Source organism: Sceloporus occidentalis, unplaced genomic scaffold, assembly GCF_023333645.1.
Source record: "Sceloporus occidentalis isolate IW3139 unplaced genomic scaffold, rSceOcc1.0.p SCAF_20, whole genome shotgun sequence".
Lineage (NCBI taxonomy): Eukaryota > Metazoa > Chordata > Lepidosauria > Squamata > Phrynosomatidae > Sceloporus > Sceloporus occidentalis.
In genome coordinates this window covers 14,037,828-14,062,207 of record NW_028317000.1, presented here as the reverse complement: position 1 = coordinate 14,062,207, position 24,380 = coordinate 14,037,828, and the positions used below count along the sequence as shown (strand labels likewise).

Genomic DNA, 24,380 nt, shown 5'->3' with positions numbered 1-24,380 from the left:
GATGGCTGAGGTCCTCCAAAGCCCCTGGAGGACCCAAATTTGGGTCAGCCAAGGCAGAGTCTAGGGATGCTTCAGAGGAACCAGGAGGAGCAGCCAAGCCCTGGTTAGAAAGACATCCAGGGAAGGAAGAGGGTAAAGGAGGCCAGGCATCGGTGGCCTCGCCCTGGGCGGCGTCCTGGCCTTACCTGCCTTACCTGCCTTACCTGCGCCAGGTGAGTCTTCAGGTGATGCTGCTGCGCAGAGGATGGTGCTGCCTCCAGGGCTGCGCTTTGGGCTCCTGCTGGCCTCCTATGGGCTCTACCTCTTAGTCGGTGCTGCCGTTTTCTCTGGCTTGGAAGGACCCCCCGAAAGGGCCCTGTTGGGGTCCCTGCAGCAGGATCGTCTCGCTTTGCTGGAGGACTTCCAAGCCTGTCTTTCGGAGGAGCGCCTGGCAAGGCTGGTGGAGCAGGTCTTGGAGGCTGGCAGCTATGGCATCTCTGGTTTGGGCAACCTCTCCGGCTCTGGCACCTGGGACTTCTCCTCGGCTGTCTTCTTCACTGCCAGCGTCCTCACAACAACAGGTAAGGGCAGGTGGGCATCTCACCTGGAGGGTGAGCACCTTGTGCCAACTTCCATTTCTGGCTGCATGCACCAACACTAGGTTTTCTTTTTGGTCTTGGATTGCAACTTAGGAGACCAGGGTTCACTTCCTAGCTTTGCCATGGTGCCCACTGGGTGCCCTTGGGCATGGCACACTCTCTCAGCCTCTTCAGGGCAAGACAAGGGCAAACCTCCACTGAACCAACCTGGCCAAGGAAAGCCCATCGTAAGGTCAGTATACGCAACCAGAAGGGACAGGGGCACTGCGTTCTTGGGTCCCTTTTGGGCAGAAAGATGGCATGAAAATGAAACAGATGGCATACGATAATAAATTTGGATGGTGGCGCCTCTAATCCAGGATCCTGGGATTGGTATAGCCAGCTTGGCATCATGATTTGTGCGTTGGACTAGGACTCTAGGGACCAGGGTTCGAGTTCTACCCCAGCCACGAAACCCATTAGGTGACGTTGGTCAAGTCACACTCTCTCAGCCTCATAGGAAGGCAATGGCAAACCTCCTCTGACCCAATCTGGCCAAGGAAACCCAAGATAGGGTCAATATGAATGACTCGAAGGCGCATGATGACATCTACACTGCGGCGTTAAAGCATTTGGGCACCACCTTAATGGTGGCACCTCTGTTGCCATAGCTCTCAAGGGGATTCTTGGAGTTGCGATCCAATGCGCCAGACTGCACATAGGCCACTTCTTCATGCCTTTTCATCAGCCTTTTTCTATTTGTGTTCCGTGTTCAATGTTTGCACATTTTATATTGCTGTCGTGTATATATACTGATAAGGAAAACTTTGGCCAAGCCTATTAATGGCAGGGACACAATGAAACAAAGAGATATCGGGGACGATGAGATGGATAGTGTTTGCCAATGGGGCGGACATGTGTCATAGCATTGTGGGGAGAGATGTGCGGGTGCAAGCTGTCCTTTTGCGCCAAGCGTGCGCATGGGTTGTGCGTATGTGTGCTTACAAGTCTCCTATCAACTTAATGCAAGCCTAGAGTGCCAACACAGTGTCATGGTTCGGATGTTGGAGTATGGGTCTGGGTTCAAATCCTCGCTCGCTGTTGTTGTTGTTCCGCGCAACGGCCCACAAAATATTTCAAGATTGCTATCATGTTCCTGAAGTCCTTCCATGATTTTTTTGCACATTGACCTTTGTGGCGGAGCTGAGATTCGAACCCGGGCCTCACCCAACACTCCGACCCAGAGATGGCAACCATCCAAGCCTTTAGGGCTTTGCTTCTTGACTGTTAAACCCAGCGGCTCCAGCCAACATCGGGTGCAACTGGGCAGAAAGAATGCAGTTGGACCTAAAGAAATGCTGGTTTGTTTTCTTCCATGCCAAGGGACAGGCCTTTTGCAAAGCTAATGGATCTGAACCGACCCCAAAAATTTGCATTACCAGGATGTGTGTGTGTGTGTGTGTATATATATATATATATATCTCCTGATTGTAATGCAGAGTTTTGGAGTCAATTAAGATCCATTATATGGATCTTAATTGAGATCCATATAGAATTGAGATCTATATAGAGCTCTCCCGATTGTAACCAGGGACGTAGCCAAGGGGGGTTTCTTGGGGTCCGGATCCCCCCTTCCATTAGAAAAATGAATGGTGCGTGCTGCTGCGCTGCCGCATCCAAGCCCCATTATAATGGTGGCACTTAGTCTGGACCCCCCCTTCCTAAAATATTGGCTACGTCCCTGTTGTAACGCAAAATTGTTGGGTTCATCCTATTTTTCATTTTTATTTATTTATTTTTATTTATTTATATGCATTAATTTATGTTTATTAATTTTATATTGTTATATATATATAAAACGATATATATATATATATATATATATGTTTAATATATATATATAAAATATATAATATATATAATTTATATATATATATATATAAATTATATATATAATATATAATTAAAATATTATATATATTATATATAATTAAAATATTATATATATTATATATTATATATATTAAACATATATATATATATATATATATATATATATATATATATAACATATTACATGTAAGCCGCTTCAGTTGCTTTGTATCAGAGAAGCGGGATATAAATAAAATAATAATAATAACAATAATAACAATAATAATAATAGTGTTTATTTATATAGTGCCATAAATGTACATGGCCCTTTAGGAGATTATTTAGTTAATTAAATCTTATCGAACATAGCTGAACCAAGTATATCACTCCTCGTTTTGACTCCCTTTTCTCCTGTTGAGCAAAGATTGAAACTAAGGTCTGGAGGAACAAGGAAATCGGAGAAGGTTGGCACACTTTGCCATCCTTCCTTCTTATCAAAACATTCAAACGCTTTAATCCCACAATATTGAGCTTTCCTACATCATTAAATCAATAAATACGTTTCCAAAACCCTTTCCTTTTGGACCCGCTTCCGTTCCCCCGACCGCAAATCCCTTTCGAACAGATGACCTTTTGAAAAGAAGAATGACCAGGAACTGGGCGCCGTACAAGAATAGAGTGTGACTATTTGGCTTCTCATGCGCCGGTCCAGCCATGCGTACCCAGGAACATTGTTTTAACTTTAATGCGCGGCGTTCAGGCTTGGCAAATGGGTCGCTGCGGCCTAGTGGTCACGAGAAGTCACGCAAAACCCAAGAAGTGCTCCACCTTCTTTGGGTGGCATGCCTAAGATAGCCGCGCATGAATCAGCCACTCTTTCGCCTACTTCAAATAAAAACCCGCCCATCAGCGCGGTCATGCGCCGCTGCCAGACTGCAAGGTTAATGCAATTCGATGCTGCTTTAACTGCCGTGGCTCCATCCGGTGCACCAGAACAACATTGACGGGAGAAAGCTAAGCCTCTCCCTAAACTACAAACCCTCGAACATTATTCTATTCTGCATTTCGTGTTGGTGCGCATAGCTTTTTAAAAACATTTTGCATTGCAGTTTACGATTGCATTTTTAGCATGGCAGAATGGGGTCTCTTCCTATGATTTGACGCAGGTTCCGAGTTCTAAACTTACCTTGTTTCTCATCCCTCCGCAGGTTATGGGCACACGGTGCCCCTCTCTCCGTGGGGCAAGATATTCTGCATCCTCTACTCCTTGGTGGGAATCCCTTTCACGCTCGTGTTCCTGGCTGTACTCCTCCATCACCTGATGCCCATTGTGAGCGAGCGGCCTGTCCAATACATCCACACTCGGCTGGGATTACCGCTCGCCCACGTGGCGCTGGCACACGCCGTGACCCTGGCGCTGGCGACCCTTGGCCTTTTCATCTTCATCCCCGCCATCTGCTTCTGGGCATTGGAAGGGGACTGGACCTTCTTGGAGTCGGTGTATTTCTGCTTCATCTCGCTCAGCACCATCGGTTTGGGCGACTATGTGCCCGAAGGGAGTTTGGAGTCACCGCTCCATGAGTTGTACGAACTCAGCATCACTTGTAAGTCCCCGGCAGCTACTATTGTGTTGGGTCTGTATCTGGAGTGTATATGTGTATGTGTGCATGTTGTTACGTGGTGTGTATGTGTGTGTTGTTAGGTGGTTTTAAGTCAACTCGGACTCAACAGCAATCCTCTCCAAGGGTTTTCTTGGCAAAACTTCTCTGGAGGAGGTTCGCCATTGCCTTCCTCCAATAGAACGCAACTTGTCCAAGGTGATCTAATGGGTTTCCATAAGTGAACAGGGATTCGAACCCTGGTCTCCTGAGTCTTAGTCCAACACTCGGATTATTACACCACATTTCAGACCTCAGATAGTTGTTGGGTGCCTTCATTTCTGACTTACGGCAACCCTAAAGCGAACATATCATGGGGTTTTCTTGGCAAGATTTGCTCAGAGGGGGGTCTGCCCTTGCCTTCCTCTGAGGCTGAGAGAGTGTGACCAAGGCTGCTCAGTGGGTTTCCATGGCTGAGGGGACATTCGAACCTTGGTCTCCTGAAGTCCAATACTTAAAACCATTAGGCTTGGTAGATTTTAGCAAGGAAAGGCATCTCCTCCTTCAACATTGACTTTTATCTTCCAATTCTAGGCTACTTACTTGTGGGCTTGCTAGCCATGCTTGTGGCGCTGGAGACGGCATACCGGTTGCAAGAAATCCGCGCAGTTCTCCGATATTTCGCTCCTGCGTCTGGATCCTCTCCTCCGGAAGAAGACGACGACGACGACCGCCTGGAAATTGTGAGCCGGGACCAGCTTGCCTTGACCGAAGCGTCTGGAAATGCTTTCCTAAATGGACCCGTGGAACCAGCCTTGCCCAGTTGAGGAATGGGGGAAAAGCGGGCTATCGCTGCCGCCCCAAACTGGCACCGTCCCGGACGCCATGCCAAAATAGACCGTTGCCAGTCTCCGAGGAAAGTTACGGACTTGGGAAGCGGCGCAAGGGTAAGTCGAGGGCGAAGAAGCCACAAAGAACCAGTTTTCCTCCATCTTGAAAACAGGGCTGGCAAAACTGTTTGTATGATATCTCACTGGACCTTAGCTTTTGGACCAGGTGCCACGACAGCAAAGGAAAGCCGGGTACCACAAAATGTCGGGTGTTCAAGAAAAACGTAGGACATGACCAAAGGAAAGCTGAAAACGCTCATAGAAACACAATGGGTTCTCGGTATCCACTGGGGTTTGGTTCCTGGACCAAAGCTCATGGATGCTCAAGTCACGTTATTTACAATGATGTAGTAAAATTAAGGTTTGCATTTTGCAATTTGTATAGAATATTTTCAATGCATGAACGGTCGAATCCATTGATAAGGAATCCGTGGCTACAGAGGGCCAAATGTACAAACTTATGCTCCTTAGTCATGCTCCAAATGGAGGGCATGCTATGGAAACCTGGGATTTGTAGTCTTGTGTGATACTTTGCCTTTGCCTTCTCTGCCAGAGCCAATGCAAACTACAAATCCAAAGAGTCCATAGGATGGAGCCCTGACAGTCAAAGCGGTGTCAAACTGCATTAATTCTGCAGTGCAGATGCAGCTTAAGTATACTAACAAGAACATACCCATTTAATGCAAACCCATGTCCTCTTCTTTTGGCAGTGCATCAACACAATTGTTTTTCCAGGCAAGTGTGCTTAAGAAATGATCCTCGTGTTTGCTTTTGGGGTGTGCCATGTGGACTTTTTCAGCCGCTAGAAGTAACTTTTTAAACAACTAGAGCAACCTTCCCCAACCTCCAGGAGTATTATAATAAAGAACAATTGGACTGGCAAGAAAAGCCTTACCTTCAAAATAGGTTCTCCGATCGCCGGGTTGTTCTGCAAACCAAGATTTCGTCAAAGTTGTGCGTTTATACCCACCACCACTTTCTCACACCTTGTGCACCTTTTTGAGACATTTATTTCAAACTCCGGTACAAATTTAGTGCAAATAACCAGGAAAGGGGGGGCTAGGGTTTGTTTCGGGGTCTTTGCAAACTTAGGAACATAAACTTGGCCGCTGTTGCGTTTCAAGGCACTTGGTGGCATTTGTACCAGGAAAGGGGGCATTAAAATGGGTCGCTAGGAAATAAAAGGAGAAAGAGAGCCCTTGGAAGCGTTCTTTGAAACAGGAGAGGCAGCGGCACCCGTTTTCCAAAACTCGGGTTTCGAACAACACCATGCACACGCACGCACACACGCAAATAAATAATTCCTAATATTTGGAGAGTGGTTTGTTTTTTAAAGGCGGGTTCCTAGTCCCGCTCCAGAGTCCGTGGGCACTGCCCTTTAAAATGCCACCCAAAGCCATCTCTCTGGGGAAGGCATGGAAATGAGGAAGGGGTGAGAGAACCCCAAATCGGTCACGTCCGCACTCAAAAGGAAAAGGCCCCTCTTTGGCATGAAGAGAAAAGCAGGTAATGTTCAAAATCCTAGATGGATGTGGGCAACTTAAAGAGTGCTCCCCGGTCATCGCCCCCAAAACTGACCGCCGTCTTGTAATCCCCTCTTCTTTGACAATTTGATGGAGAATTGGGAGGGTCAGCGAAGCATTCGGTTAAGTCGGCAGATGCAAAATGAGGACATTTGCTGCTGAAACAAGAACATCCTTCAAGTTTTACCCTCAACTTGTCCGTGGGTCATATCAAAATCCATCATTTTGGCCCCAAAATCTTCTCTCGACTTATACATGAGGTCGACTTATAGTTGAGTATATCAATTACTCTCCAAACTGGTTTGGCAGCAACAGTCCCCATTTAATCCTCTGCCTTCCCACTTTTTCAACTGGTTTTAAAATGTCCCGGTTTCTCTCTCTTCCTCCCCCTTTAGTTCTCCCTTTACTTCAACTGCTACAAACTGGGCTCAAAGTGCAAAATTAACTGGTGCCCAGTTAACCCGGCGGGGAGGAATGGCTTGGCAGAGGTGGCACCTTGCTCTGTCCATAAGTTCAAGCAAAAGCAAACTGCGGCAACCCTTTCTTAGATGGTGTATTCTCCCTATTTAAGACCTTTTTGTCATCTGGCTCGGATATTGCTTGCCTATAGGAGTCCTGGCTTTTATCTGTGAAATGTTAAGAGGGTGTGCTTGAGCCAGAATACTTTAGGATGCCCCCAGAATATTCTGGCACCAAATTCCCCCTACCAGCTCTTTTTTGCTGAGCATTTTCATCTCTTGCAGCGAATGATGGGTGGTTGTCTTCCATGGGGTCAAAATTGGGTGCCCAGCTTTGTTATCAGTGCTGGACACCTCATTCTGAACCCAAAGCCATTGGCAACCATGGAGGGCAGCTTGTAAGGACTGTGAATGAAGGAAGCCACTACCATTGCCGCAAAGAGATGAAATCCTGCAACAAAAGGCAGGTTAGGGGAAAGGAAGCCCCAAACTGGGTGCAAGTATCATGAAGACAGTCTGCACCCAATTCAGGGTTTTGCCCTGCGTTGTGCAAGCGGGATGCAGCCAACTTGGGGAGATTTTGGAGTAGTTTGTCCATATAGACATGTTCCTGGAGATTCCAGCAGATAATGTCACTGGTTTGCATCTTGCTTTGGCAACAAACAGACAGACGCTTCTCTGATCCTTTCGATTCTCCGTAAGAAACTTAACAGGCGGACGGGAAGGATATATTGCATTGCAGCAGTGAGTCCAGCAAGGGGATTCAGATGTTGCAAAGGAAGGAAGAGAATACCAGCAACCCAAGCATACCCAAGCATAAGGCGGGCTTGCGCATGCCACCGAAGATTGCGGGCAACAAGGTGCACCAACAACAGAGGCAGCACTGTGGCGTGCGAGTGTCCTTTTGAAGGCGGATTGGGGAAGGGGGGTGAAGTGCTGGCATTAGGTGCCCTCGACCAGTTCATGCAAGATGAGGCACTGGTGGTAATGGTGGCGGGGAGAAGGGGGACATTGCCGAATCCCCCCTCAGCTGACGCGGCACTTGTCCTTGCGGCTGAGCTTTCGGCGTCTCTGTTGCAAGCCCCTTTCGAGCCTGAGGTCTTCTTCAAGGGCTCTATAGGAAGGAAAGGAAAGAAAGAGGGAGGGAAGGAAGGAAGGAGGGAAGGAAGGGTGGGTGGGTGGGTGGATGATAAAGGAGCAGGGAGAAAAAGAAAGCGTTAAAAGTGTTAACGCTTAATAAAAAGTGCTAACTTTTTTATTGTGCTCACAAAGAGGATGTTATAATAAAAACAACAAATAAATGCTAACACTGGAACTAAATCGCCAGGTTTACGCTGTCATTTATGAGGGTTATATCCCATCTTTCTCCCAAAGTGGGACTCAAGGGGACTGTCATTTCATTTTTCTTTCCATCTACTGAGAGACGTTGGTCTGGTTCTCAATCAGATCGCCTGCTTATTCCTTCCAATATCTCCAGTACTCCCTACATTTCCAGGCTCCCTCTAACCAACGATAAAGAAGAAAGGTTGTTTAAGCCTACTCACATCCTCTCCTTGATGTCCAGGTCTCTGACCAGCTCATCCCTCTGGTTGACCAGTGACACCAGTTCTTCCAGTAGGAGCTTCTCACGCTGCTGTTGGGCTTCCGTCTTGAGCCAGTCTGAATGGTGGAAGAAAGGCAAAATATAGACATTCTGGCTGAGAATAGACTCTGCAGTCCATCTGTTTCCCCAGACACAGTGCTCTGTCTTGCTTTTAGTTTATTACAGTAACTTTCACCCGAGGCCCATGAACATCTGCACATCTTACAGAATTAAAGGCATTTAGGCTGCATCCACGCTACAGAAATAATCCAGTTTTCAGGCCTCACCTTCGATGGCCATCATGGCTCTCAGCTCCCGGCTGAGAAGCTCAAACCTCCTCTCCAGGTCTTGCTCTTCCATCCTGGAGGAAGAAGTTGCAGTTAGAGGACTACAATGTGCATGGAGTGCCATGCTGCAAACACACCTCAGCAATGGTTTGACTTCCAGCCCTAGGAAGGTGAGACCCCACTGCAGAAAGGAGAAGGTGGCTACCAATTTGAGAACCAGAGAAATGCGGAGGTTTGGTCTAAAACAACGGTTCCCAAGCTTTGGTCCTCCAGATGTTTTGCACCAGAATCCCAGACTGTTGGCCAAGGTGGCTGGGACTTCTGGGAAATGTAGTCCAAAACACCTGGAGGACCAAGGGATCACTGGTCTAGAAGTTCAGCCAAGATGTTTTCTGGCTCACTTTGGGTCATTTTTCCTTCCTTTGAAGGACCTTCCATTTTGCTGCGAAGATCATAGAATCATAGAATCATAGAATCGTAGAGTTGGAAGAGACCGCTAGGGCCATCCAGTCCAACCCCCTGCCATGCAGGAAATCCAAATCAAAGCATCCCTGACAGATGGCCATCCAGCCTCTGTTTAAAGACCTCCAAGGAAGGAGACTCCATCACCCTCCGAGGGAGTGCATTCCACTGTCGAACAGCCCTTACTCTCAGGAAGTTCCTCCTAATGTTCAGGTGGAATCTCTTTTCCTGGAGCTTGCATCCATTGTTCCGGGTCCTGTTCTCTGAAGCAGCAGAAAACAAGCTTGCTCCCTCCTCAATATGACATCCTTTCAAATATTTAAACAGGGCTATCATATCACCTCTTAACCTTCTTTTCTCCAGACTAAACATCCCCAGCTCCCTAAGTCGTTCCTCATAGGGCATGGTTTCCAGACCCTTCACCATTTTTGTCACCCTCCTTTGGACACGTTCCAGTTTCTCAATGTCCTTTCTGAACTGTGGCGCCCAGAACTGGACACAATATTCTAGGTGGGGCCTGACCAAAACAGAATACAGTGGCACTATTACTTCTCTTGATCTAGATAAAATGGGAATGAAGCAGGAGCATTCATAGAGGCGCAGTCTGGAGAAGAAAAGACTGAGAGTTGACATGACAGCTATCATTAAATATTGGAAGGGATGTCAGGCAGGAGATGGAGCCATCTTGTTTTCTGCTGTTAGACTAGAACATCAACCAATGGATTCAAATTTCAAGGAAAGAGATTCCAATACTATTGGAATGGATTGCCTTGGAGAGTGATGGACTCTCTTTCTTTGGAGGTTTTAAACAAAGGTTGGATGGGCATCTTTCAGGAGTGCATTAACTGTGTATTCTTTCATATCGGGGGTAGGACCCTTGGATGCTTTGATTCTGTAGGGCACTAACCAGAGGTCATTTTGGCATCAGACTCTTGGGAAATGAGACTGGCATGAAAGGCACAGAAAGCCCCTCTTCATCTCAGCCAACACTTACAGCAATTGCAGCTGGTCCTGCCGCCGGATCAAGGCATTCTTCTTATTCACCAGAGTAAACCATTCCTGGATCAATTCCTCCTCTCTTAGCTTGTCTGTACCTAAAACAAACCAAAGGAAAGGCGTGAACGGGTGCCACGGCTGCTTTCACCTTCCCTCTTCCGGCATGTGATGCCAAGTCCACTCTGCACACCTGAAATGGCTACGCAGTCACTGCATTTCAGAGGTTTGGATCAGGATCAAATATGAAGTCGAAGGCTTTCTCGGCTGGTATCCATAGTTGCCAGTGAAAGGAGTCAAAATGTGACCCCCGCAGCCAAATTAAAGGATAGGTCGAAAGGGTCAAAATAGTTTAAAATGAATGGAAACCATGTGCACGGGAGGGTTTTTGTAAAAACAAATTAGGCCCCCCAAAAGCATCCATTTGGTTGGTTATCGAACCTGGGATCGCGTCAAGCAGGTGGCCCCAAATTCTTACCCGATTCCATCAGACCCCGCAGCTCCTTCTCCACCACGGCCGCTCGCCCATCGATCTGCCTCTGTTCGTTCTCCAAAGCCCGGAGTTCGGCAACCACATACTGGCTGATGTCTTGGAATTTCTATAGGGGAGCCACAAAACATACTCAGCACTCCTGTTCTGAAATGGAGGGTTTTGCTATGGTCAGCAACAGGGGATAAAGGGTGGCAGTTTCACCCAACGCAAGAATGCAACCCAACATCCTGACTGATGGGCCTTGGGTGTATTCTCAGAAGAAGCCTTTCCTTCAGTTCCACCACCTTCACATGTACAGTCGGGTTGGGACATGAGATAGGGCTTTGGTTGGTGAGAACATGGGATAGGACCTTCTCAATGACTGATCCTAGGCTTTAGTTGGTGAGAACATGAAATAGGACCTTCTGAGTGGCTTTTCCAAGGCTTTGGTTGGTGGCAACATGAGATAGGATCTTCTCAAAGACTGACCCTAGACTTTGGTTGGTGAGAACATGATATAGGACCTTCTCAGAGGCTGCCCCTAGGTTTGGTTGGTGAGAACATATAGGACCTTCTCAGTGACTGACCCTAGGCTTTGGTTGGTGAGAACACAAGATAGGACCTTCTCAGTGGCTGCCCCTAGGTTTGGTTGGTGAGAACATATAGGACCTTCTCAGTGACTGACCCTAGGCTTTGGTTGGTGAGAACACAAGATAGGACCTTCTCAGTGGCTGCCCCTAGGTTTGGTTGGTGAGAACATATAGGACCTTCTCAGTGACTGACCCTAGGCTTTGGTTGGTGAGAACACAAGATAGGACCTTCTCAGTGGCTGCCCCTAGGTTTGGTTGGTGAGAACATATAGGACCTTCTCAGTGACTGACCCTAGGCTTTGGTTGGTGAGAACACAAGATAGGGCTTTCTCAGAGGCTGCCCATAGGTTTGGTTGGTGAGAACATGAGCTAGGACCTTCTCAAAGACTGATCCTAGGCTTTGGTTGGTGAGAACTTGAGACAAGACCTTTTCAAAGACTGCCCCTAGGCTTTGGTTGGTGAGAACATGAGATAGGACCTTCTCACTAGCTGTGGACCGATTTGGAATGGCTCCTGCAATCTTTCCAGAGGTCCCACCTGGCCCACCCATCTCAAACAATGCTAGGGACCATCTCCAGGATTCAGGATTTGACCCTGAAATATCAGGGCCTAGGATGCTCTTGAATTAGCAGCTCCAGAGAAGATGAGCCAAAAGATAGACAGACTCTGGAGAGACTGGGCCTTTTTCTTATTGGAGAGGCCAGCAAAACACATATGAACACAATGCAGAAGCTGCCTTCTTATGAGATAAGCCGCTGGCCCTTCCTAACCCAGTATCAGTTACGTGTGATGGGCAGTGGCCTTTCCGGCAATGCTATCTGAGATCCTTCCAAGGAAAATGTCAAGGATTAAATCTGGGACCTTCTGTATTCAAAGCATGGCTGTGCCTTGCCTCTAAGTTTGCAGACCCTTCCTTGTATGGAGGACAGAGAATAACATTTCAATACTGTAAAATTTGACAGCAGGTTTTTCTATCCTGCCTTCTAGAATTGTATTTTTCCTTCTTTTTAAAGTGCTTAATCCCTTGATAATATGCTACCGACCCAGATTTTTATTTGTTTTCGTGGTTTGATTTGTAAGCGGCAGATGCAAGTGGTGCATTTGACTTTATTAGCTACGCACACATTCCTAGTCCTGGTACTTGTGGCACATTGGTCTAGTCTGGATTATCTGGGTTACTAAAGGACAGGGCCACAAGCATTTTGTTTCCTGAAGCAGAACATCAACGAACACCTCGCACCCCCCATTTCTTCCCATTTCTTACTGGGATCTCCTCTTCGTTGGTGCTGTTCTTGAGGCTGGGGTCCTGGGGAGGTTCTTGGGAGGCAGCCGTCGGAGATGCTGTGATGGAGAAAGCCAAAGATCATGAAACTGAGCTAAGGAGACCACAAAGCAGGAGAGCTACCTGCAAAAATTGAGATTTACCTGGCGGCAGCTGCTGTTGCATCTTTGCAGTTCCTTGTCGGGGTCTTGATCCCTCCTCACAACCATTGTCCTGTGGGAAAGGGAGAGGAAACAAAGTGGGTCTCGGCCAAGAGAAATCCTTCACCGAGAACTTTTGCCTTAGCGCTGTTTTACATTACAAAATTATATGTATTCCAAAGATGGTACTAGTATCTGGCATCTTTAGGAAACTGCACTTTTGCCAAATGCCATGGCCCCCCTTTCACATTTTACTCCAACTGGTGGCACCCTGGGTGCTGGGCATCCAGTTCCCATGTTCGATTCCCATCTTGCCCTTTGAGGCAGCATCACTCCAGGGCATAATGGGAATTGGGAAATGGCATCTAGAAAATCTATCCTCAAATCATTGTTGTGAGCCGCTGTCCCCATCACTGCCAGGTCAGCCTGTCCCTGGAAGATAAGAGGCAACCACAGTGTACTTTGCCCTAAACTTATTAGAGCATATATTATATATACTCATCTATCAAGAGAGAAGAATGCTTTTTTTAGTAAAGGACAGGTCGTTTTATATAAGTAAAACAACTGCATATAGGGGCAAACAACAGCATATTTAAGGTTTCGGGTCATTTCTGGTTCCAAGAACCACTCCAAATGAAACTGGAAATAAACCACAAGACCTCTGGTTTCAAAATACATATTTTCATTCATTTAGCAGAAGACTTAAGCTAAAACAAGGTATCAGGGAATCCCACGCCTTATTTTAGAAGAATGCATGCTAGATGTGCAACTTTGAGAAGATGGAAAAATATTTTCTGGTGACTCCATGGGCCACCCAATGCCTCAGGGACACATGCGCATGTGTCTGTGTATCTATGTATGTCAACATTCTCATCTCCAACCTTGATTTGAGCAACAAAGTGTGCTTTAAAAGCCCACCTAAAAGTCTGCAAGAGGTCATATCAGCTCAGAAACAGAAGTACAGACCATAACACATGAAATGCAAGAGACAATGTGGGAAGGGAGTGTTAGAATGAACCGGAGGCTGCACAAACAAAGCCCCAAGCCGACTATGCCACACCTATGCTCAAGTTCAAACCATGGAATTCATGGTTTTGAGCTTTGTCCCAAGTAGAAAACACACCCAGCTGAACCAGTTCCCAAAATTTGTCCATCCAACCCAGCCGCTAATTCCTAAAGCAAGAGCAACGTCAGGACTGAAGCATGCCTGGAAGCCAAACCAAGGTTGCCTGCAACATCTTTACAACATTTGCAAAGCCTCGAAGTGAAGAACTGACAAGGCTGGACCTCAGATCAAATTTCCCAAGACAGAGTTTGCTGTTTTCCACCAGAGAAAAGCATTAGCAACACCATGTGCCATGCAACATACATTAGCAAGCCTGCCTGACCTCTCCCGGGGCATGCTACTCACCGCAGCCAACCTTTTAGTGGGATCCTCCGAAGGGCCAACTGCATCCGCCTCATCCATCGACAGGGACTCGCTCTTGAGCCGCGAACGCCGCTTCTTCACCAAGTCTGCATCGCGGACGTGAGCGAAGGTGGACTTGGCAGCGTGGGACCGCGGCGGAGCCACTGGACCCTGGCTTCCCACGGAGAGGGCACGCTGCAAAGGGCGTTCGATGCTGCCTCGAGAGGCCATCCGCTTCAGCCTTGGCGGAGCAACCAGCTTCTCATTGCTGATGACCGATGGCTTCCCATTCCCTGGCTCTGTGGCTGGAGCGACCGCCGTGCCACCGTTTGCCAAAACCTTCTCATCTGCCTTTACGGCATCCGCTCTGTCCTCCATGGAGAGCTCTCCTTTCTGCTCCATGCTTGGACTGGTTGCTGTTCCATTAGTCACTGTTTTCCCAGTCTCTGTCCCAGAATCTACCTGGGTCAAAACATCTGCCCCTTGTTCCATGGCTGAACTGGCCATGGCGCCATTAATAAATGCATCCCCATCAGGTTTTGGGACCTCTACCATAGAGTCTTTGAGCAAAGACTGAGTATTTGGAGTACTCTCAGCCAAAGCCTTTGTGTCCTCTGCTTTATAATCCACAGATTTAAGGAACCCCAACATAGGTTCTTCAACTGGCTTTGCAGCACCACCATTAAGATCTCTGTTTCTATCAGCTTCTGTCCAGTCCACCACCTCAGAGATGGTTTGCAAAGAGTCAATATTGCTGTCTTTTCCTCCCTTGTCCTCTGTTATGGGTTCATTGCTAGTATCCTCTGCAAGATTTGCCTTTTCGTCCGTCCCAGAAGGATGTTTAGGGGTAGCGTCTTCTCCTTCCAGGTTTTGGTCTCCTATGGTCAAGGTCTTTGCTACCCCAGAGTCCTCAATGTCCACCTTCTCTGGCTGTTGTGTTTGAGAATTTGCAGTTTGAAGGTGCTGGGAATAGAAAGCAGCGGGATCGAGGGAACTGGAGGAGTCCGTGTCGAATTTGCCCACTTTGTAGGTGGATTGGCTAGTATGGCTGGCAAGCTGGACCACGTTGAGTTCCTGGCCAGTGAAAAACGCCCGGATTTGGCAGAGATATGTCATGACGATCAGCCGATCGGGAACGGTCAGGAAAACCATGTCGGCGGGATCCATGACCCGAGAGATACCCAGAGAGGCAAAACCATCAAAAGCCTGGTTGCAGAAGGAAGAGAGAAAAACGGGAGAAAAACTCAGGAGGCTATTTTTCCCAATGGAGAGATAACCATTGGTTCCGTCTGCACTGCAGAAATAAATGCAGTTTGACACCGCTTTAACGGCCATGGCTCAGTGCTATGGAATCCTGGGATTTGCAGTTTGCTGTGGCGCCGGACAGAGGAGACTAAGTATCCCACAAAACTACAAATCCTGGAATCCCATATCACTGAACCATGGCAGCTATCAAACTGCATTATTTCTGCAGGGAAGATGCAACCGTGATCCTCTTTCCTCTACAGTGCTTTCCAAGGCTTTTTAGGTATGACACAATTCAAGGCGTCATGCAACTATATTGACCTGAAAAGGTTCATTTTACAGGTACAAGCACTGTATCTGTCCAAGAAACTAACGGAGGTCTTCCAGATCCAGTCCTTGCCTTCTCTAAACCTTAGAACCCATTGCCTGCGCATTTCCAAAAACTAATGCATGATTTCCAAAACAGTTTGGACTAAGGCCACCTGGAGCATCTGGGGCCCAACTCTCCCACTCACAATTCAGTTCCTTAGACAACCCAAGGGGTTTGGAGAGACCAACTCACCAGCTTATTGTTCTGTTTGATATCCAGGGGATCCAGGCCTTCGTAATTGCTGAAGACGGAAATGGAGGAGGAAAGCAAAACATAAAAAGGTCCATGAGAACGCTTGGCCTGAATCCTCCAATGACCCACTGTTCCTCTCCTTCCACCAAAACATCCACTGTCCTATGGTCCCCTATCTTTGCCTCTCCATCCAGCCATTTTCTCCTTCCCAAATTCATCTCCTGATTGAAAATCAAGGGCCTGGTTCTTATTGCTTGGCCCCAACTACAGAAGATCAGATGAAGGAATTGTACATCAACACATACGTCAACCCCACTGATACAACTGGTCTCCTCTCTTTGGTTTTGGTCTGCTTCCCACTCCCATACTTTTGGCAGAGGCTTCATAATCTGAGACATATTAAAATATTAGTCTTCCCAGCAGCATGGATTATTGTCAGCTCTCCTTGCTATAACGCAAAGGGATTTTGTGACTGCTTAGACATGAAGTTGACTACCACCTTCAATGCAATGTGTAATATCTGGACTTGTGGAAAGCACACCTCCATGATGATATTTTGTGTCTATATTGCACATCACACCTCCGTCGCTGTTAAATGGCAACAATGGAAACGGAGGTCCTATCGCCACAGACCCAGGTGGTCTACTAATATGCCTTTGCTCTGCATCCACAGACACACGCATGCCCCCAACTCACATCTTGTCTGGATGGAAGTGATGCAAGATGGCACAGAACGCCAAGCCGTTGCGCCAAGCCGTTGTGAAGTTGGTGACCCGGACGCCCCGGTAGCCAGCCGTCACCTCCTGACACCATTCCAGCAAGGACTGGCTGGAACTCACAAGTGCTGGGCTGGTGGGGGAGTCAACCTAAAACATGGGGAGCGGGCAAAGAAGGTCATGCATGGACTTGGCTAAGATATACAGCTTTCTTTTTGGGGAGTGGTTTAGTTGGGTTGGGTTGGACTATATAGCCTTTGTGGTCCCTTCCAACCCTTATGATTCTGCCATCCTCCACTGAGCTCTCTCTCTCTGGACCAAAGGAAAGGATCCTTTGGCCTTCCAGATGTTTCAGATAATGATGCTCACATCCTCTTACCGTTGCCCATGCCAGTTGAGGCAGGCATGGGTTGCAGGCCAAAACATCTGGAGGGACAAAGGTTTCTCCAGCCTTGGTCTACACAAACGTCCTGCTATAGGAAATGCCACACAATTTGTGAAGTCAAAGGCTTTCATGGACGGCATCCGTAGCTTTTTGTGGGCTTTTCGGGCGATGTGGCCATGTTCTACAAGAGTTTATTCCTGATGTTTCGCCACCATCTGTGGCTGGCATCTTCAGAGAAACTCAGGCGAAACATCAGGAATAAACTCTTCTATATCCCTCACCCCTGGCTCCACTGGCAAGGACTGATGGTGCTGCAGTACAACCACATCTGGACTTTGCCCAGCCATACGGTGGGCATACGTTTTCTAGTAACCTTCTTTTGTTAGGTAAAAGCTAAACAGAATACACATAGAGCAAATAAAATAACCACAGCCTGGGGCATTACATTTCCAAAGGGACAACATAAGCACTTGCGCATAACTGAGCGCCTGCAAAGTAAGTACATCGATGGCACTATTTAAACAAATGATGAAGAACATCACTATTTGCACACAGTTGCATTAAGATCCCTGGCCTAAGTTGCATGACACACTAATAGTCTGATATACGGTTTCCAAATTTTGCCAAGTTGGAAGACCATTAGGACTAGATCCAAAGTCCCAAGTGCAGGAGAAAGAAGAGTTTATGTTGGGACTCTGTGGGCATCCCACCCAGGTGAGAAGCAAAAATATCCTCCGTTTATTTTTGCTCTCTTGACTGCATCCAAAACTTGCCACTCAAAACTCCCCAATTATAGAAAGGAAGGAATAACCTTGTGGCAGACGGGCTTATAATTTCTCAGCTTGCCACAGCAACCATACCCTCCGAAACAAGAAGCACCCACCCACCAACCCTGCCAAAATTAGTTGCACATTTAGAGGGTGAGGTGGGAAGAAACTGCAAGGATGCCAGGGATGAGGAGGAGGTTGGCACAGCCATCTGTACCTGGGCATCCCCTTGGGTACCGGCCCCATCTCCACCATGGGACACGGGGCTCAGCATTGGTCCTTCCTGGCAGGGACTGGCACGCCGTTCCTTGAGGGTACGGGGAGCTGGGAGAGGTGGGGCAGGATCCTGGGGTGATATGAGGCTTGGTGAAGACAAAGCTCTCAGTGGCTCTTTGTTCTCAGGTGGTAAATGAGATCCCTCTTCTCCTACGCCAGACCAGCTGTGGTTTTCTGTCCCCTCTTGGCCAGTCTCTGCCCCTGCCAGGCTGGGGGTACCACTCTCTGCTAAGTGTAGACCCCAAGCTTTGGCATTCTTATCCTGGTCCACTTCATGTGCATCTCCTGCTGTGGTCTCCAAAACACTTTCCAAAAAGTCCTTTCTGTCTCCTTCCTCGTCGCCTTGCTCCCATCGCTCCTCTGAAGCAAACATCTCCACTCCGGAAGGTGCTTCTTCTGCCATCTTCTCTACGTCGCCTCCAGAGCTTTTCTGCTCACCCACATCCCCTCCATTGCCTGACTCTGCGTTCTCCAGTTCTGAAAGAACTCCTTTTTCCAGTTCCGAAACCATCTGTGCTTCTAAAATACTTGGGAGATTGCTCTCAGAAGTGGCTCTTTCATCTGCTGTTTCTTTCTGATCTTCCAGACCAGGTGGGGCATCGAGGGCAGGAGATGGCATCTCCACAATACTCCCTTCTGCCACCTCTTCCCTGCCGTTTTCTGTAGGAAGCAATGGAAGAAGGGGCTCTTCCAAAATGAGAAGGCTGTCTACTACCTCCTGTCCTACCATCCTTCGTTCTTGCTCTAGTTCTGGGACATCTACGGAGAGATCTTTTGGTGGGATTGTGCCTTCAGGCAACTCAGAGGCCTCACAACTTTCCACGTCTGCTTCACCCTTCATACCACATTCTTCCTGTTTAGGACGGGCTTCTGGAGGGTTTGATAACCAAGCTTCTTCCACGGACATAGCTCCGTAGGTTTCCTGCCTGGCTTCATCCTCAGCCTGTTCCCTATCTGGTTCAGCTTGGTGCTTCAGAGGAGATGTTTCTCCTACCATGGACCTCACCTCACTTCCAGACTTCCCCTCTTTGGCCAAATACTGATCCTCATCCATCCCATCCCTTGGCGGGTCAACCGAGGGTACTACTAGTCCCTCTCCAGAAGGCCATACCAACCCTTCACCACCTTCCCCAAGCTTCATTTCTGCCAGGTCCACCTGGGCGCTACCATGCACCAACGTAGGAGCTACTTCTAATGCTGCCTCATCTTCTTGTACATGGTGGAGGCCACCAATGGTCACCTCTGCAAAGGTCTGCACAATGGGGACTGGCCTCACAACCGGAGACAAGGCCAGGAAAGCTGCGTCCGAGGAAGACCCTGCTTCAATGGTGGTAACAACAGGTTCGTGTTCAGCAAGGGCTGCGTCCTCCATAAAATACATCACCACAGGGCCATGGGAGGGAAAGGAGGATGTTCCTGTTAGGAAGTTGTCCCCCAAGCATTCTTTTCCAGGACTACTAGGGGCATCGGAAACAATGGTAGGGTGAGAGCTGTTCTTCACAGGTAGGGCCACCTCTGCCACAGGGAACATGTCTTCTGAGGGTGTGGGCATCCTCTCCAGCCTGCGTTTTGGCACAGGGGGGGCTTCGGGTGCGAACGACGGCAACAAGGATGCATCCAGGGGCCCCGCAGGTCCTTTGACGGGACCCCTCTTCCTCGGCGGTGCACAAAGGGGGTTCTGCTCCCTGGGTTTCCAGATATCAGCAGACCTGGAGACAGGAGAGAGAGAAAGGTCCTGAGGCCTGAAGGTCAACCCAACCCAACCCTCTACATCTGCAGCTTTGATTTTTATGGATTTCATTATTCATGGATTTGATTAATAGCAATCTCTAGATCAGTTATTCCCAAACTTTGGTCCTCCAGATGTGTTGGACTTCAGCTCTCAGAACTCCTGAACATTGACCAAGTTGGCTAGGGCTTCTGGGAGTTGAAGTCCAAAACAGCTGGAGGACCAGAGTTTGGGAACCATTGCTCTGGGTCATCTATGAGCACCTTCCACCAGAAGTTGTCCTTAAGGACTTAGAGATTCCTAGAGAAAAAACATTTCTAGGCATCTATAGGTCCTCCAGTATAAATCTATGGTCAACGTCCGGCAAGATATCCCTGTTGCAACCCAATGCCATTTTGAGGTGGCTTGGCCTCAAATGGCCAATCAGGATCCATTCAGTATACAAAAAGCTTGCTCCCAGGAGAGGCGGAAACAGTTAGCAACTGTAGCTTTTTGTGGGTTTTTTGGGCTATGTGGCCATGTTCTAGAAGAGTTTATTCCTGAAGTCACGAATAAACTCTTCTAGAACATACAGTGGACCCTTGTTCTACGCTGGGGTTTGGTTCCAAGATCCCCCGTGTATAACAAAATCCGTGTATGCTCAAGTCCCATTAGATATAATGACAAAGCAAAATGGTGTCCCTTATAAAAAATGGGAAATCAAGGTAAATTTATACTGTTTTGGAACATTTTCAAACCATGTATGCTTGAATCCGTGTATAAAAAATCCGTGTATAAGAAGGGCCGACTGTATAGCCACATAGCCCGAAAAAACCCCCAAAAATCTATAGATGCCAGCCATGAAAGCCTTCGACTTCAGAATTAGCAACTGGTTTGTTGGATCAAACTGCCATTTGGAGACTATCAGGACAAGCACTCATAACCTAAAACCTGACCACTGCGCCACAGATCTGCAGAAGATCACACAGAAGTGCAAGCTACACAAAACGACAACTGTGTCTCCTCCTTTGGAGATTTTGCAACAGAGGCTGGATGGCCATTTGTCAGGATTGTGTCTTCCCGCATGGCCTTTGTGGGCTCTTCCAACTCTAGGATTCTGCGATTCTAACTTCAGATGAAGCAGCTGCATGAGGTTTACATCAGCAAGATAAGCCACAGGCTAGGAGGAAAATAGAAACGGTGCAAACATAGGATGACCAAACTAAGGGTGGCACGGAGAAGGGGAATTTCCTTAACTACTACACAACTCAGCATGCATGCACCCATGAGCACAAAGACAACGAAATGGGAGTAAAGAAGATGAGTTGAGGACCATTTTCAAGATCTGTGTGTGCATGTATGTGTGTGTGTGTGTGTGTGTATAGATGTATGTGTTTGTGTGTATATATATATATATATTATATACATATATACATATACATATATTCATGCACACCCAAGGTATGTTATTGTTGAATGCCTCCCAGTCATTTCCCCATCGGTCTCTCACTTCCTATTCCTCCTATGCGCAAACTTCTCTTTTCTCCCAGGCAGCGAGGGAGCGCGAGTGGAACATGGTCTCGCTTCTTCCGATCTACGGTGGGTGGGATAGGAAGGAGAAGAAGGCTAAATCGGGAACGCACCCCCCTTCCTCCTTTTCTCACCCTGACGCTAAAAAAAAGGAGAAGCAAAACTAGCAGCTGTTGGTTTCGCTTGGCTCTCCTTGCCACCAAACATGCGTTCACAAGATGCCCAAAATAGAGACGCCTGTTCTGGGAGGCTCAAGCCAAAGGAGGAGAGGGTGAGCCATGCCACGCTTCTCTACTGCCAGCTCCTAGATGCAGTGATTCCCAAACTCTGGCCTTCCGGGCGTTTTGGACTTCAACTCCCAGAATCCCAAACCATTGGCCAAGATGGCTGAGGCTTCTGGGAGCTCAAGTCTAAAACATCTGGAAGTCCAGAGTTTGGCAATCACCGAAAGGGAGTAACCCGCCTTCTGTATGACTTTTTAACCTCTTTGCCGGATGAAGGAACCAGAGAAGCTTCAAAAGCTTGCAATGTGTCTTTTGTGCATTTTGGATGGCCAAGATGAAGAAGCCTGTAGAACTTTGAACTTGCAACATGGATTTTGTGCATTTCGGCTGGTCTGATAAAGGTACCCCTGTTTTGTGGATTTTGGATGTTATTGTAGTTTGCAACATAGCCAACATGGCTACCCCTGGATATGTTTCCTGGTCTCCCAGGAGACCAGGAGTTGCAATCCAATGCTCAAACCATTACATCGCACAAAGGTTATAAGGTTCAGTTTGTACATAACTAGCTCCCTTCTTCAGCCTCCCCTTCACAAGGTTCCCCTTCCATCCCTCCCCACAAAATGGCACTCACCGATCTTCCGTGCCACTCAATGATGTTGGCGGCCCCCACAGCAGCGCAGGATCCTTTCCTTCTGCCTTCTCTCCGACCCCCGCCTGTGCCAATGTTGCAGACGTTCCCATTGCATGGTTCCACGTGGTGCCCAGCTCTCTTGGGATGCCGGCGGCTTCTCCTGGCCATCCACCACTTGCCCCTCTGTGCCCCATAGTCCCACTGCACTCTGCACCACTTACTGCAAAGGGGGCCGCCACAGAGTCCATAGGGGCCATGGGATGGAGGACTTTGCCGCCACCGTCGACAACATCAGCCGCTGGCTTGAGGGCTTCTGTAATGGCTGCAGAAACAAGGAACCAAAGATTCAGCTGTTTCATAGACTCAAGCAGTTGGAAGGGATTCCCAAAGGTCATGCAGTCCAACTCTCTGCCAGGACAGGAATCTACAGCTTATATACCCCTAAGAGGTGGGCATCCAACCTCTGCTTGGAAAACCCCGAAACCTCCCCCATCATCCAAGACACTTAGTTTCCACTGCTCAAGAGCTCTTACTATAAGGAGGTTCTTCCTAAAGTTTAGTTGCAATCGCTGTTCTTGCAATTTATTAGTGGCAATCCTTCCAATGCATTAAAGGCAGCATGCATGGCTCTGTTCCCATTCCTATTTTAGCTGACCCTAAGTCAGGAGTCACCAGGTGGTTGGAAACAATTCAAAGGCACACAACAACAACCACAACAAATATATAGAGATATATACAGTTGGCTCTCTTTATCCACAGATTTTTTATCCACAGCTTGAAAATATTCCAAAGTATAAATTCCAAAAAGAAAGCCTTGATTTTCCATTTTATACAAGGGGCACCATTTTACTCTGCCATTATATCCAATGGGACTTGAGCATCCACGGATTTTGTTATCCACGGGGGATTCTAGACCCAAACCCCAGCAGATAACAAGGTCCCACTGTATATACATATACATACATACATACATACATACAAAATACATATATATACCTTGAAGGGTTTCTTTCTTGAAGGGTCTGGAAGAAGCAGCCGTTGCTGATCCGACTTGACTTGCACTCTGGGAAGACGCATCCTCCTCTTCTTCCGCCAAAGTGTTCAAATCCCGTGAAGTGTCTATGGTGGGAGGAGAAGGAGTGAGAAAAAATATGAAAAGATATATAAAAGTCCAAGATGAAAAACAGGAAGAGAAGGTAAGAATCCTTGAACGCAAGAGCAAGAAACAGTGGAACTCGTTGGCACAAGATGTGGTGATGGCCACTGGTTCAGATGAGTTTAAGACATGACAACACTCTCTCAGTGTTAGAATCACAGAATCATAGAGATGGAAGAGGCCCCAAGGGCCATCCAGTCCAACCCCTTTATTCTGCCATGCAGGAACTCACAATCCAAGCATCCCCAAAAGATGGCCATCCAACCTCTGTTTAAAGACCTCCAAGGAAGGAGACTCCACCATATTCCAAGGCAACGTCTTCCACTATTGAACAGCTCTTACTGTCAGGAAGTTCTTCCTAATGTTTAGGTGGAATCTCTTTTCCTATAGTTTGCATCCATTGCTCCGGGTCCTATTCTCTGGAGCAGCAGAAAACAAGCTCGCTCCATCGTCAAGATGACATCTCCCAGCATTTCTCACCATTGCCTATACTGACTAGGGGCTGCTGGCTAGGGAACAACAAGGTTACAAAGGGTGGCTCAACAGCGCTAACGAAACCTCAAACACATGTCCAGGGAAGAATCCTACCTGGAAAAGGGTCCGTCAAGACGTTTTTGAGGAATCCTGAACACCCGGGACGACAGACGGGTAGAGAAAGAGAGAGGAGAGAGAGTGACTTCAAGTGCAAGCAACTGTCAAACCGCATGCAGAAATATAAGTGGGGAAGGAAGAAAGGAACCATAAGAAGATAAAATACAGGGTAGTGCTTCTAAAGCCCATGCATAGTTAATATTGCTCCCAAAAATGAAGGAAGGATGTAGGAAAGGAGTAAGAAAGGATATCTAGAAAGCTCAAGAACACTCCGAGTGGGAATTTGCACAGAGCTTCCGGGTCCGGAAATGTTGAGATTGCACAACACAAGAGTAGTAACAAATACAAATCACGGGGACTAGTCTACACCTAAGTGCACCATGCAAATCAGTGCACATTTTTGCACATTCGCATTGACGATTGTTTCCACTTTCCTGCACCTATTTGCACCCATTTGCCCTCCCTCGGCCGAAAA

The 24,380-nt window shown here is 47.6% G+C and overlaps 2 protein-coding genes across 4 annotated transcripts in view; one reads left to right on the top strand and one right to left on the bottom strand.

Annotated features, from left to right (window-relative positions):
- Positions 1 to 244: 244 nt before the first annotated feature.
- Positions 245 to 4,945, top strand: KCNK7 (potassium two pore domain channel subfamily K member 7). The gene is made up of 3 exons (XM_089483616.1): positions 245 to 560; positions 3,638 to 4,033; positions 4,622 to 4,945. The coding sequence occupies exons 1-3, from the start codon at positions 245 to 247 to the stop codon at positions 4,852 to 4,854; spliced, it is 945 nt and encodes a 314-aa protein (XP_089339742.1). The 3' UTR covers positions 4,855 to 4,945.
- Positions 4,946 to 5,236: 291 nt separating this feature from the next.
- The window catches only part of EHBP1L1 (EH domain binding protein 1 like 1), a 30,204-nt gene continuing 11,060 nt past the window's right edge, over positions 5,237 to 24,380 (bottom strand). Inside the window, exons 7-20 of one of the 3 annotated variants that reach the window (XM_089483552.1) lie at positions 23,903 to 23,938; positions 23,155 to 23,277; positions 22,159 to 22,480; positions 18,007 to 19,774; positions 16,618 to 16,787; positions 15,922 to 15,970; positions 14,118 to 15,320; positions 12,710 to 12,779; positions 12,549 to 12,625; positions 10,701 to 10,821; positions 10,224 to 10,323; positions 8,768 to 8,841; positions 8,443 to 8,557; positions 5,237 to 8,012 (exon numbers count right to left, since the gene is read on the bottom strand). In XM_089483552.1, coding sequence (XP_089339678.1) covers positions 7,925 to 8,012; positions 8,443 to 8,557; positions 8,768 to 8,841; positions 10,224 to 10,323; positions 10,701 to 10,821; positions 12,549 to 12,625; positions 12,710 to 12,779; positions 14,118 to 15,320; positions 15,922 to 15,970; positions 16,618 to 16,787; positions 18,007 to 19,774; positions 22,159 to 22,480; positions 23,155 to 23,277; positions 23,903 to 23,938 — 4,316 coding nt within the window. In that variant the 3' untranslated portion in view covers positions 5,237 to 7,924. The remainder of the gene's footprint in view (positions 8,013 to 8,442; positions 8,558 to 8,767; positions 8,842 to 10,223; positions 10,324 to 10,700; positions 10,822 to 12,548; positions 12,626 to 12,709; positions 12,780 to 14,117; positions 15,321 to 15,921; positions 15,971 to 16,617; positions 16,788 to 18,006; positions 19,775 to 22,158; positions 22,481 to 23,154; positions 23,278 to 23,902; positions 23,939 to 24,380) is intronic. The other 2 variants (XM_089483554.1, XM_089483553.1) reach the window with 2 other exon arrangements.

Bases quoted from the DNA above. Each gene is read 5' to 3' on its own strand.
- KCNK7 (XM_089483616.1), top strand. From the start codon at position 245: ATGGTGCTGCCTCCAGGGCTGCGCTTTGGGCTCCTGCTGGCCTCCTAT. The intron at 561-3,637 runs GTAAGGGCAGGT...ATCCCTCCGCAG, and splicing joins CAGCGTCCTCACAACAACAG to GTTATGGGCACACGGTGCCC. The intron at 4,034-4,621 runs GTAAGTCCCCGG...TTCCAATTCTAG, and splicing joins GTACGAACTCAGCATCACTT to GCTACTTACTTGTGGGCTTG.